The sequence below is a fragment of the Palaemon carinicauda genome, chromosome 13 (genome assembly GCF_036898095.1).
Source record: "Palaemon carinicauda isolate YSFRI2023 chromosome 13, ASM3689809v2, whole genome shotgun sequence".
Taxonomy (NCBI): domain Eukaryota; kingdom Metazoa; phylum Arthropoda; class Malacostraca; order Decapoda; family Palaemonidae; genus Palaemon; species Palaemon carinicauda.
The window spans coordinates 72,271,552-72,283,931 of record NC_090737.1 but is presented as its reverse complement, the minus strand read 5'-3'; the positions used below and the strand labels follow the sequence as shown (position 1 = coordinate 72,283,931).

Below are 12,380 nucleotides of genomic sequence, written 5' to 3'. Positions count from 1 at the left end.
TCAGATGCAAATAAGGAATGACTCTCCCCTTTAATATCAATCAAATTCAAATCATATACATTACATTGATTACCTTTGGAAGCCTTACCACCTCCAAATGATGAATATGATATAAATTCATTAGTAACCCATTTAGGTTGGCCTCTCTTCACAAATTTACCAGAAACATAAGATCTGTCTGACCCAGTATCAAAGAGTACAATAGCTTGGCACATACCCTTCTTACCCCAAAACTTGACCTTTGTCGTCTGCAACACACTACATGTTTTAGACAAGATATTATTTGGATTAGATTCACAATGAGTTACACCACAATGAGTGACCTTTTCGGTAGGAATAATAACAGAAGAACCACTCATGCGTACGTCTTGACAAGTAGAACTCCTCTCAACTGCATCAGATTTAATGTCAGTGCAACACAAAACATTATGCCTTCCTTTACATTTCACACATTGAAAAGTAACCCTTTCCCAAACATCTGAAACACAACTTAATAGACCTAATAGCTTCTTCCCGGTCAGTCAGAGAAAACTTCAAAATAGAATTACAGTTTTCACTTTTTTTTACCTTTATTACAGAGCTTACACTGAGGCCTACGCCTATACAGGCCTACACCTACTTCGGAAGAAGTTTGAAGGGCTGATGCTGAACTCTGAAATTTACCTTGAAATTTACCTCTTCTTTCTGATTCAACAAAACGATCATCTGACTTTACTGCATGAATATCTTTAAATGTGTCTGACCGCTCTCGATGCTCTATTTCCCTCTGTAAAAATTTCAATAACCAGGAAAGATCACTTTCATGATCAGAACCTTCCCTAGACCATTCCAAAGGGATGTCCCTGGGTAGCCGCGACAAAATAAATGGTGTCATATATACCCCATACTGTTTACCATCTACTCCTAAAAGCTTCTAAGCTATGTACATGGGTTAAAAGTTCTTCTTGCAATTTCCGCAAGGAGGATATATACTTGGAGCTACCAGCAGAAACCTTAGCAGGTAATGCAACACCTAATAGAACCTGAATATGCACAAAAACTATACATTCTGGTTTACCAAACCTCTCCCTCTCCTTTAACATGTTACAAGCAGTAGGGTAATTAACACTCATCTGGGATAATCCCTGAACCACTGCTCTTGCTTCTCCTTCTAACAGTGATTGCAAATGACAGAATTTACTTATAGCAGGAATATCGCTGTCATCTACAGGAGCAACTAACCTATTCCAGAATGATTGCCATGCAGTTAAAACACCACTGAATTTATGTAACTCTAGTTTTGGCAATCTCACATTAATATTGCATGAATATTAACAAAAAGCAGATCCACTTCCACTAGGCCTAGGGGGACTTTCATCTTTAGCCATGTCAACTAACCTTTGAGTAGCCTTATCCTAGAGCTCTAACTTCTCGCCGAAACTGATCTGCGTAGTCAATGTCCTCTTCCAGTTCTGTTGAATCACTAATTTCCAGTTCCAAGGTGGCCAGACGTCTGTTAAATTCGTCAACGGCGTCTTGCAACTCCACTTTGGTCACGTCCCGAACATCCAACAATGACTTCAATGAGTTTGAAGATCTGGTGGCCCATCCATGAGTGGCAGCACAGCTTTTCCTTAATTTAACTTCCTTTATTCTGTGTTACTAAACGAAGATGGGAATCAGCACCAGTATCCAAAGTGATGTCAGGGGTCTGGGCACCATATATTCGCTCCACTCAGACAGCAACAATGAGAGCGAACAAAGACAGAAGACTTTACAAGGAAAGAAAAATGGAGGGATCCAAACAAAACACACTTCTCAGTCCAACTCTGTTTTATTTTCTCGTTAAATTAATTACATAATTTCCAGATAGTTCCTGGTAAATAAGTATCAGCTAAAAAAACCAAAACAGTCGCATTATATATCAAAATTAAATAATACTATAAGAGAAATTTATAAAAAAAGAAAAAAATATCTCACAAATGAAATGAAAAAATTAAGAGGATTTTTCATAGGGAACATTATCAATCAAGTGCTTAATTACAGAGAGTTGCTTCACTTTCTTTATTGGTGCTGATGATATATACCTAACTACAATCTATAAAACCCAACTAGGACCCAGTGGTCATACCACACATCCAGAACCCAGTGGCCATGCCACCCAACCAGGACCAAGTGGCCATACCACCCAACCAGGAACCAGTAGCCATAACATCAATCCAGGATAAATTTGTCATACCATCCAACCAGGACCAAGTGGCTATACCACCCAACCAGAACCCAGTGGGCATACCACCCAACCAGGACACAGTGGCCATACCACCCAACCAGGACCAACTGGCCATACCACAAAACCAGGACCCATTTGTCATACCACCCAAACAGGACCCAGTGGTCATACCACCCAACCAGAAGTAAGTGGTCATTTTACTCAACCAGGACCCAGTTGCCCTACCACCCAACCAAGACCCAGTGGCCATACCACACAACGGGGACCCAATGGTCATACCATCCAACTAGGATCTTGTTGCCATACCAACCAACAAGGACCAAGTGGCCATACCACTCAACCAGGACCCAGTGGTCATACCACCCAACCTGGACACAGTTGCCATACCACCCAACCAGGACCCATTTGTCATACCACCCAAACAGGACCCAGTGGCCATGCCACCCAACCAGGACCCAGTTGCTCTACCACCTAACCAGGACCCAGTGGCCATACCACACAATGGGGACCCAATGGTCATACCATCCAACTAGGATCCTATTGCCATACCAACCAACAAGGACCAGGTAGCCATACCACCCAACCAGGACCCAGTGGTCATACCACCCAACCAGGACCAGGTAGTCATACTACCAAACCAGGACCCAGTAGCCATACCATACAACGGGGATCAAATGGACATACCACCCAACCAGGACCCAGTTGTTATACCACCCAACCCAGACCCAGTGGCCAAACCACCCAACCAGTACCCAGTAGCCATACCACACAACGGGGACCCAATGGTCATACCATCCAACTAGGATCCTGTTGCCATACCAACCAACAAAGACCAAGTGGCCATACCACCCAACCAGGACCCAGTGGTTATACCACCCAACAAGGACCGAGTAGTCATACCACCAAACCAGGACCCAGTGGCCATACCACACACCCAGGACCAAATAGTCATACCATCCAACAAGGACCCAGTGGTTATACCACCCAACCCGGACCCAGTGACCACACCATCCAACCAGGACCCAGCGGTCATACCATCAAACCAGGACCCAGTGGTCACACCACCCAACCAGGACCCAGTGGTCATACCACCCAATCAGAATCCAGTGGTCAAACCACCCAACCAGGACCTAGTGGTAATGCCACTTTACCAGGAGCCAGTGGTCATCACCCAACAAGGATCCAGTGGTCATACTACCCAAACAGGGCCCAGTGGCCATACCACCGCAATACGACCCAGTGGTCATACTACCTACCCAGGACCAAGTGGCCATGCCACCCATTCAGAACACAGTGGCCATACTACCATACAAGACCCAGTGATCTTACCACCAACAAGGCCCCAGTGATCATACCTCCCACCCAGAACCTAGTGGCCATACCACCCAACCAGGACCTAGAAGTTATACCACCTAACCAGGACCCAGTGGCCATACCACCCAACCAAGACCCTTTGGCTATACCACCCATCAAGGACCCAGTGGTCATACCACCAAACTCGGACCAAGTGGCCATACCACACAACCAAGACCAATTGGTCATACCACCAAACTAGGACCGAATAGCCATAAAACCTAACCAGGACCCAGTGATCATACCACCTAACCAGGACCAAGTGGCCCTACCACCCAACTAGGACCCAGTGGTCAAACCACCCAACCAGGAACAAGTGGCCATACCAACCACCCAGAACACAGTGGCTATACCACCATACCAGGACCCAGTGGTCTTACCACCCAACAAGACCCCAGTGATCATACCACCCAACCAGAACCTGGTGGCCATACCACCCAACTAGGACCTAGAGGTTATACCACCCAACCAGGACCCAGTAGCCATACCACCTAACCAAGATGCTTTAGTCATACCACCCAACCAGGACCCAGTGGTCATACCACCAAACCAGGACCCAGTGGCCATACCATTCAACAGGGACCCAATGGTCATACCATCGAGCTAGGATCCTGTTGCCATACCAACCAACAAGGACCAAGTGGCCATACCACCCAACCAGGACCCAGTGGTCATACCACCCAACCAGGACCGAGTAGTCATAACACCAAACCAGGTCCCAGTGGCCATACCACACAACCAGGACCAAATGGTCATAACAACCAACCCGGACCCAGTGGTTATACCACCCAACTCGGACCCAGTGGCCATACCATACAACCAGGACCCCGTGGTCATACCACCAAACCAGGACCCAGTGGCCACACCACCCAACCATGACCCAGTGGTCATACCACCAATCAGAACCCAATGGTCAAACCACCCGACCAGGACCCAGTGGTAATGCCACTTAACCAGGAGCAAGTGGTCATGCCACCCAACAAGGATCCAGAGGTCATACCACCCAACCAGGGCCCAGTGGCCATACCACCGCACCAGGACCCGGTGGTCATACCACCCAATCAGAACCAAGTGGCCATGCCACCCACCCAGAACACAGTGGCCATACTACCATACAAGACGCAATGATCTTACCACCAACAAGGCCCCAGTCATCATACCTCCCAACCAGAACTTAGTGGCCATACCACCCAACCAGGACCTATAGGTTATACCACATAACCAGGACTCAGTGGCTATACCACCCAACAAAGACCATTTGGCCATACCACCCATCAAGGACCCAGTGGTCATACCATCAAACCAGGACCCAGTGGCCATACCACCCAACCAAGACCCTTTGGCTATACCACCCATCAAGTACCCAGTAGTCATACCAACAAACTCGGACCCATTGGCCATACCACACAACCAAGACCCATTGGTCATACCACCAAACTAGGACCCAATAGCCATAAAACCTAACCAGGACCCAGTGATCATACCACCTAACCAGGACCAAGTAGCCATACCACCCAACCAGGACCCAGTAGCTATACCACCAAACCAGGAGCCAGTGGTCATACCACCCATCAAGGACCCAGTGGTCATACCATCAAACCAGGACCCAGTGGCTATACTACCCAACCAAGACCCTTTGGCCATACCACCCATCAAGGACCCAGTGGTCATACCATCAAACCAGGACCCAGTGGCCATACCACCCAATCAAGAATCATTGGCCATACCACCCATCAAGGACCCAGTGGTCATACCACCAAACTCGGACCTAGTGGCCATACCACACAACCAAGACCCATTGGTCATACCACCAAACCAGGGCCCAATAGCCATAAAACCCAACAAGGACACAGTGATCATACCACCTAACCACGACCAAGTGGCCCTTCCACCCAACTAGGACCCAGTGGTCAAACCACCCTACCAGGACTCAGTATCCATACCACCAAACCAGGAGCCAGTGGTCATACCACCCATCAAGAACCCAGTGGCCATACCACCCAAAAAGGTCCCAGTGGTCATGCCACCCAACCAGGATCCAATGGTCATACCGCGCAACCAGGGCCCAGTGTCCATACCACCGCACCACGACCCGGTGGTCATACCACCCAACCAGGAACAAGTGGCCATACCAACCACCCAGAACACAGTAGCTATACCACCATACCAGGACCCAGTGGTCTTACCACCCAACAAGGTCCCAGTGATCATACCACCCAACCAGAACCTGGTGGCCATACCACCCAACAAGGACCTAGAGGTTATACCACCCAACCAGAACCTAGTAGCCATACCACCTAACCAAGACACTTTAGTCATACCACCCAACCAGGATCCAGTGGTCATACCACCAAACCAGGACCCAGTGGCCATACTACACAACAGGGACCCAATGGTCATACCATCCAACTAGGATCCTGTTGCCATACCAACCAACAAGGACCAAGTGGCCCTAACAACCAACCAGGACCGAGTAGTCATACCACCAAACCAGGGCCCAGTGGCCATACCACACAACCAGGACCAAATGGTTATACCAACCAACCAGGACCCAGTGGTTATACCACCCAACCCGGACCCAGTGGCCATACCACACAACCAGGACCCAGCGGTCAGACCACCAAACCAGGATCCAGTGGCCACACCACCCAACCATGACCCAGTGGTCATACCACCCAATCAGAACCCAGTGGTCAAACCACCCAACCAAGACCCAGTGGTAATGCCACTTAACCAGGAGCCAGTGGTCATGCCACCCAACAAGGATCTAGTGGTCATACCAACCAACCAGGTCCCAGTGGCCATACCACCGCACCACGACCCGGTGGTCATACCACCCAACTGGAACCAAGTGGCCATGCCACCCACCCAGAACACAGTGGCCATACTACCGTACAAGACCCAGTGATCTTACCACCAACAAGGCCCCAGTGATCATACCTCCCAACCAGAACCCAGTGGCCATACCACCCAACCAGGACCTAGAGGTTATACCACCTAACCAGGGCCCAGTGGCCATACCACCCAACCAAGACCCTTTGGCCATACCACCCATCAAGGACCCAGTGGTCATACCATAAAACCAGGACCCAGTGGCCATACCACCCAACCAAGACCCTTTGGCTATACCACCCATCAAGGACCCAGTTGTCATACCACGAAACTCGGACCAAGTGGCCATACCACACAACCAAGACCCATTGGTCACACCACCAAACTAGGACCCAATAGCCATAAAACCCAACCAGGACCCAGTGATCATACCACCTAACCAGGACCAAGTGGCCAAACCACCCAACTAGGACCCAGTGGTCAAATCACACAACCAGGACCCAGTAACCATACCACCAAACCAGGAGCCAGTGGTCATACCACCCATCAAGAACCCAGTGGCCATACCACCCAAAAAGGTCCCAGTGGTCATACCACCGCTCCACGACCTGGTGGTCATACCACCCAACCAGGAACAAATGGCCATACCATCCACCCAGAACATAGTGGTCATATCACCATACTAGGACCCAGTAGTCTTACCACCCAACAAGACCTCAGTGATCATTCCACCCAACCAGAACCCATTGGACCTAGAGGTTATACCACCCAACCAGGACCCAGTTGCCATACCACCTAACAGAGACACTTTAGCCATACCACCCATCAAGGACCCAGTGGTCATACCATCAAACCACGAACCAGTTGCCATGCCACCAAACCCGGACCCAGTTGTCATACCACCCAACCAAGACCCATTGTTCATACCACCAAACCAGGACCCAATAGCCATACAACCCAACCAGGACCCAGTGGTCTTACCACCCAACCAGGACCCAGGGGCCATACTACCCAACAAGAACCCAGTTGCCATACCACCCAACAGGGATCAGTAGACATACCACCGCACCATGACCCGGTGGTTATACTACCTAACAAAGACCCAGGGGCCATACCACCCAACCAGGACACAGTGGCCATACCACCCAACCAGGAGCCAGTGGTCTCACCACCCAACAAGGACCCAGTGGTCAAACCACCCTACCAGGACTCAGTATCCATACCACCAAACCAGGAGCCAGTGGTCATACCACCCATCAAGAACCCAGTAGCCATACCACCCAAAAAGGTCTCAGTGGTCATGCCACCCAACCAGGATCCAATGGTCATACCACGCAACCAGGGCCCAGTATCCATACCACCGCACCACGACCCGGTGGTCATACCACCCAACCAGGAACAAGTGGCCATACCAACCACCCAGAACACAGTGGCTATACCACCATACCAGGACCCAGTGGTCTTACCACCCAACAAGACCCCAGTGATCATACCACCCAACCAGAACCTGGTGGCCATACCACCCAACTAGGACCTAGAGGTTATACCACCCAACCAGAACCTAGTAGCCATACCACCTAACCAAGACGCTTTAGTCATACCACCCAACCAAGACCCATTGTTCATACCACCAAACCAGGACCCAATAGCCATACAACCCAACCAGGACCCAGTGGTCTTACCACCCAACCAGGACCCAGGGGCCATACTACCCAACAAGAACCCAGTTGCCATACCACCCAACAGGGATCAGTAGACATACCACCGCACCATGACCCATTGGTTATACTACCTAACAAGGACCCAGGGGCCATACCACCCAACCAGAACACAGTGGCCATACAACCCAACCAGGAGCCAGTGGTCTCACCACCCAACTAGGACCCAGTGATCATACCACCCAACCAGAACTGTCATGAGGAGATATAATACTTTTAAAAGGCTATTATAAAAGACAAAAATATTTATTACCCGTGTGAGCAGCGAGGCGAGACAAGATTTGACTATGGGCCTGTTTGGGTAATCACTTCATGGTCATCAGCCTTTTGGAAGTAAACCAAGCCTCGCCGAGAGCGACTGCCGTGATAAGGGGTCTTGTCCTGTTTTGACCAAGATGTCATCGTCTTAATTAGTGGAGTCAGCATATTTTGACAAAGCAAGCCTGAGGGAAATCCTTGTTTAGGATATATGTCATCATGGAAGGACACATGCTGCCTTTTTGTTATGACTTAACACATGATCCAGATTGCATCAGAAATTTCTTCTAGAAGCTTCCATGGTGTGATCGAAGTAGGCATTTTTGAGGAAGCCAATAGAGATGCAGAATTGTTAAAAAGAACGCCTTCTGTGGAGATGACCACTGCCTACTGTAATTAACTCCGCCCATACATGGGTATAAAAACTTCAAGAAGAGATTGTTTAAGAGAGATAGGACAGGACATAAGACAAGAGAGGAACTATGTCTGAAGCAGATAACATCCAAGTCCTAACGAGATAAGAAACATAGAAGAACAGATGTCTGATAGAGCCAGAGTCTACCCTTCCCTTCAGACAACAAAAGCCTATCTCTAAAAATTCCTGTTATGGCCGAAAAGAAGAAACAAATTGAAGCAGCCAGCCCTTCCTGCTTGTGACAATAAGTAGCCAACACTGCCAACAGCCTTCCTTAGTTCAACAGTATCATCGAATTCCTGGGAAAAGACCTCTGATGTCCCTTCTTGATGCCACCCCTTTTGTGACGTCTTCGAATCCGGTCATCATGCCAGTTTCATCTGAACTTCTGCTGCCCTTCTACTATGTTCTCAAGCCTTACTTCAACAGTATCATAGAGTTCTTGGAAGAAGACCTCTGATGTCACTTCTTGATGCCACACAAAATTTGTGACGTCTTCGAATCCGGTCATTCTACCAGTTTTACCAGTTTCATTTGAACTTCAGCCACCCTTCTACAACGTTGTCAAGCCTGAAGTCTCCGTACCAGTATCTTCTCAGCAGCTGCAAAAAACTATGTCTTAAATATTCCTACCTTACTGACCATTCCCCTTTTCTGTTGATGTTTTGATTGATTTGATTTGTCAGTTAAAGTAACCAAAGAAGTAATGTTAATTCTCTTTGCAAGTTTGTGAATAAGCGTATTGTGTTTTTCCGTGAGTTTCTTATTATAATTATTTACTATGTTTCAATGTTGGTTGTTGTTGACATTTCTTCTGCTTATTAAAAGAACCTGTAACAATTTTAAGATCGTAACAAGGACCCAGTGGCCATAAGACATACCCGAGACCTAGAGGTCATACCACCCAACCAGGACCCAGTGGCCACACCACCCAACCAGGACTGAGTGGTCATACCACCGAACCAGGACCCAGTGGCCATACCAGCCATCGAGGACCCATTGATCATACCACTCCACCAAGACCCACTTGCCATGCCACCCAAACAGGACCAATTGGTTATACCACCAAACCAGAACCCAGTGATCATAACACCCAACCAGGACCCAGTGGCCATACCACCAAACCAGGAGTAAGTGGTTATACCACCCAACCAGGACCAATTAGTCATACCACCTAACCAGGACCTACTGACCATGTCACCAAATTAGGACCCAGTGGTCATACCACCAAACAGCACCAAGTGGCCATACCACCCAACAAAGACCCAGTGATCATACCACCCAACCAGGACACAATGACCATACAACCCAACCCAGGTCCAGTGGTCATACCACCCAACCAAGACCCAGTGGTTATACCTCCCAACCAGGACCAAGTGGCCATACCACCCTACCAGGACAGAGTGCCCTTTCCACCCAACCAGGACCTAGTGGCTATACCACCCAACCAGGACCCAGTACCCATACCACCCAACTACGACTAAGATGTAATACCACCCAACCAGGACCCAGTGGCCATACTACCCAAGCAGGACCCTGTGGCCATACAACCCAAGCAGGACCCTATGGCCATACCACCCAACCAGGCCCTAATGTCATATTACCTAACCAAAACCCAGTTGCCATACCACCTAACCAGGACTCAATGGTCCCACCACCCAACCAGGACCCAGTGACCATACTGCCCAACCAGGACCCAGTGGTCATACCACCCAACCAGGACCCAGTGGACATACCAATCAACTAGGACCTAGTGGCCACACCATATAACCAAGACCCAATGGTCATACCACCCAACCAGGACCTAGTGGCCATATCACTCAACCAGGACCGAGTGCCCACACCACCCAACCAGGAACCAGTGGTCATACCACCCAACCAGGAACCAGTGTCCATACCACCCAAGAAGGACCCAGTGTTCATACCACCCAACCAAGACCCACTGGTCATACCACCCAACCAGGATCCAGTAGTCATACCACCCAACCAGGATCAAGTGGTCATACCACCCAACCAGGACCTAGTGGCCATACCACCAAACAAGAACCAAGTGGCCCTACCACCCAACCAGGACCCAGTGGTTATACCAAGTAACCAGTACTCAGTGGCCATACCACCCAACCAGGACCTAGTGGCCATACCACCCAACCACAACCTAGTGATCATACCATCCAACCAAGACTCAGTGGCCATACCACCCAACCGGGACCTTGTGGTAATACCTCCTAACAAAGACCCAGTGGCCATACCACTGAACCAGGACTCAGTGGCCATACCACCAATCTAGGAGCTAGTGATCATACCACCCAACCAGAACTCAATGACATAACACCCAACCAGGACCCAGTGGCCATACCAACCAACCAGGGACCAAGGACATAACACCCAACCAGGACCCACGAACTAGGACCTAGTGGTCATACCACCCAACCAAAGCCCAATAACATAACATCCCCCAGCACCCAATGGTCATACCACCCAACCAAGGCCCAATGACATAATACCCAACCAGGACCCAGTGGCATTACCACCCAACCAGGCCAATGACTTAACACCCCACCAGGACCCAGCGGTCATACCACCCAACCAGGACCCAATGATATAACACCTAACCAGGACCCAGTGGCATTACCGCCCAACAAGGGCCCAATGACTTAACACCCCACCAGGACCCATTGGCCATACCACCCAACCAGGCCCAATGATATAACACCCAATCAGGACCCAGTGGTCATACCACCCAACCAGGCCTTAGACCCATAATAGCCAACCAGGACCCAGTGACCATACCACCCAACCACTGCCCAATGACATAACACCCAACCAGGACCCAGTGGTCTTACCACCCAACCAGAGCCTAATGACATAAAACTCCACTAGGACCCAGTGGTCATACCACCCAACCAGGTTCCAGTAGTCATACCACCCAACCAGGATCAAGTGGTCATATCACCCAACCAGGACCTTGTGGCCATACTCCCAAACAAGGACCAAGTGGCCCTACCACCCAACCAGAACCCAGTGGTCATACCAAGTAACCAGTACTCAGTGGCCATACCACTCAACCAGGACCTATAGTCCATTTCTTTTAGCGAGGCATATTTGCACCGACTCGTAGCGGTGCCCTTTTAGCTCAGAAAAGCTTCCTGATCGCTGATTGGTTGGACAAGATAATTCTAACCAATCAACGATTAGGAAACTTTTCCGAGCTACAAGGGCCCCGTTGTGAGTCGGTGCAAATATGCCTCGCTAAAAGAAATGGACTATAGTGGCCATACCACCCAACCACGACCTAGTGATCATACCATCCAACCAGGACCTAGAGGCCATATCGCCCAACCAGGACTAAGATGTAATACCACTAAACCAGGAAACTATGGTCATACCACCTAACCAGGAACCAGAGGCAATACCACCCAACCAAGACTCAGTGGCCATTCCACCCAACCGGGACCTTGTGGTATTACCTCCTAACAAAGACCCAGTGGCCATACCACCAATCTAGGAGCCAGTGATCATACCACCCATCTAGGGCCCAATGACATAGCACTCCACCAGGACCTAGTGGCCATACCCCCCAACCAGTGCCCAATGA

The 12,380-nt window shown here is 49.4% G+C and overlaps 4 protein-coding genes across 4 annotated transcripts; all 4 read left to right on the top strand.

The window, feature by feature from the left end:
- The first annotated feature begins 2,133 nt into the window (after positions 1–2,133).
- LOC137651656 (uncharacterized) lies at positions 2,134–4,505 on the top strand. Its single transcript, XM_068384876.1, has 4 exons — positions 2,134–2,393; positions 2,696–3,746; positions 3,846–3,986; positions 4,170–4,505. Exons 1-4 carry the CDS (start codon positions 2,134–2,136, stop codon positions 4,503–4,505), a joined length of 1,788 nt encoding a protein of 595 aa, XP_068240977.1.
- Positions 4,505–5,975, top strand: LOC137651655 (uncharacterized). The gene is made up of 4 exons (XM_068384874.1): positions 4,505–4,660; positions 4,788–4,928; positions 5,058–5,414; positions 5,463–5,975. Exons 1-4 carry the CDS (start codon positions 4,505–4,507, stop codon positions 5,973–5,975), a joined length of 1,167 nt encoding a protein of 388 aa, XP_068240975.1.
- A 114-nt stretch (positions 5,976–6,089) lies between these two features.
- On the top strand, positions 6,090–7,925 carry LOC137651654 (uncharacterized). Its single transcript, XM_068384873.1, has 4 exons — positions 6,090–6,386; positions 6,514–6,627; positions 6,865–7,059; positions 7,197–7,925. The coding sequence occupies exons 1-4, from the start codon at positions 6,090–6,092 to the stop codon at positions 7,923–7,925; spliced, it is 1,335 nt and encodes a 444-aa protein (XP_068240974.1).
- A 2,640-nt stretch (positions 7,926–10,565) lies between these two features.
- Positions 10,566–11,863, top strand: LOC137651653 (serine/threonine-protein kinase C-like). The gene is made up of 2 exons (XM_068384872.1): positions 10,566–11,000; positions 11,666–11,863. Exons 1-2 carry the CDS (start codon positions 10,566–10,568, stop codon positions 11,861–11,863), a joined length of 633 nt encoding a protein of 210 aa, XP_068240973.1.
- The last annotated feature ends 517 nt before the right edge of the window (positions 11,864–12,380 follow it).

What these genes read in the sequence shown, in the direction of transcription:
- LOC137651655 (XM_068384874.1), top strand. Translation starts at nt 4,505, where the DNA reads ATGCCACTTAACCAGGAGCAAGTGGTCATGCCACCCAACAAGGATCCA. An exon ending in TACCACCCATCAAGTACCCA is followed by an intron (nt 4,929 to 5,057) that starts GTAGTCATACCA and finishes CCACCTAACCAG; the next exon opens with GACCAAGTAGCCATACCACC. An exon ending in TAAAACCCAACAAGGACACA is followed by an intron (nt 5,415 to 5,462) that starts GTGATCATACCA and finishes CCACCCAACTAG; the next exon opens with GACCCAGTGGTCAAACCACC.
- LOC137651653 (XM_068384872.1), top strand. Translation starts at nt 10,566, where the DNA reads ATGGTCATACCACCCAACCAGGACCTAGTGGCCATATCACTCAACCAG. An exon ending in CACCCAACCGGGACCTTGTG is followed by an intron (nt 11,001 to 11,665) that starts GTAATACCTCCT and finishes AAACTCCACTAG; the next exon opens with GACCCAGTGGTCATACCACC.
- LOC137651656 (XM_068384876.1), top strand. Translation starts at nt 2,134, where the DNA reads ATGCCACCCAACCAGGACCAAGTGGCCATACCACCCAACCAGGAACCA. An exon ending in GTCATACCACCCAACCAGAA is followed by an intron (nt 2,394 to 2,695) that starts GTAAGTGGTCAT and finishes ACCAGGACCCAG; the next exon opens with TGGCCATACCACACAATGGG. An exon ending in CACACAACCAAGACCAATTG is followed by an intron (nt 3,747 to 3,845) that starts GTCATACCACCA and finishes CCACCCAACTAG; the next exon opens with GACCCAGTGGTCAAACCACC.
- LOC137651654 (XM_068384873.1), top strand. Translation starts at nt 6,090, where the DNA reads ATGGTTATACCAACCAACCAGGACCCAGTGGTTATACCACCCAACCCG. An exon ending in TACCACCCATCAAGGACCCA is followed by an intron (nt 6,628 to 6,864) that starts GTGGTCATACCA and finishes CCACCCAACTAG; the next exon opens with GACCCAGTGGTCAAATCACA. An exon ending in TACCATCCACCCAGAACATA is followed by an intron (nt 7,060 to 7,196) that starts GTGGTCATATCA and finishes ACCACCTAACAG; the next exon opens with AGACACTTTAGCCATACCAC.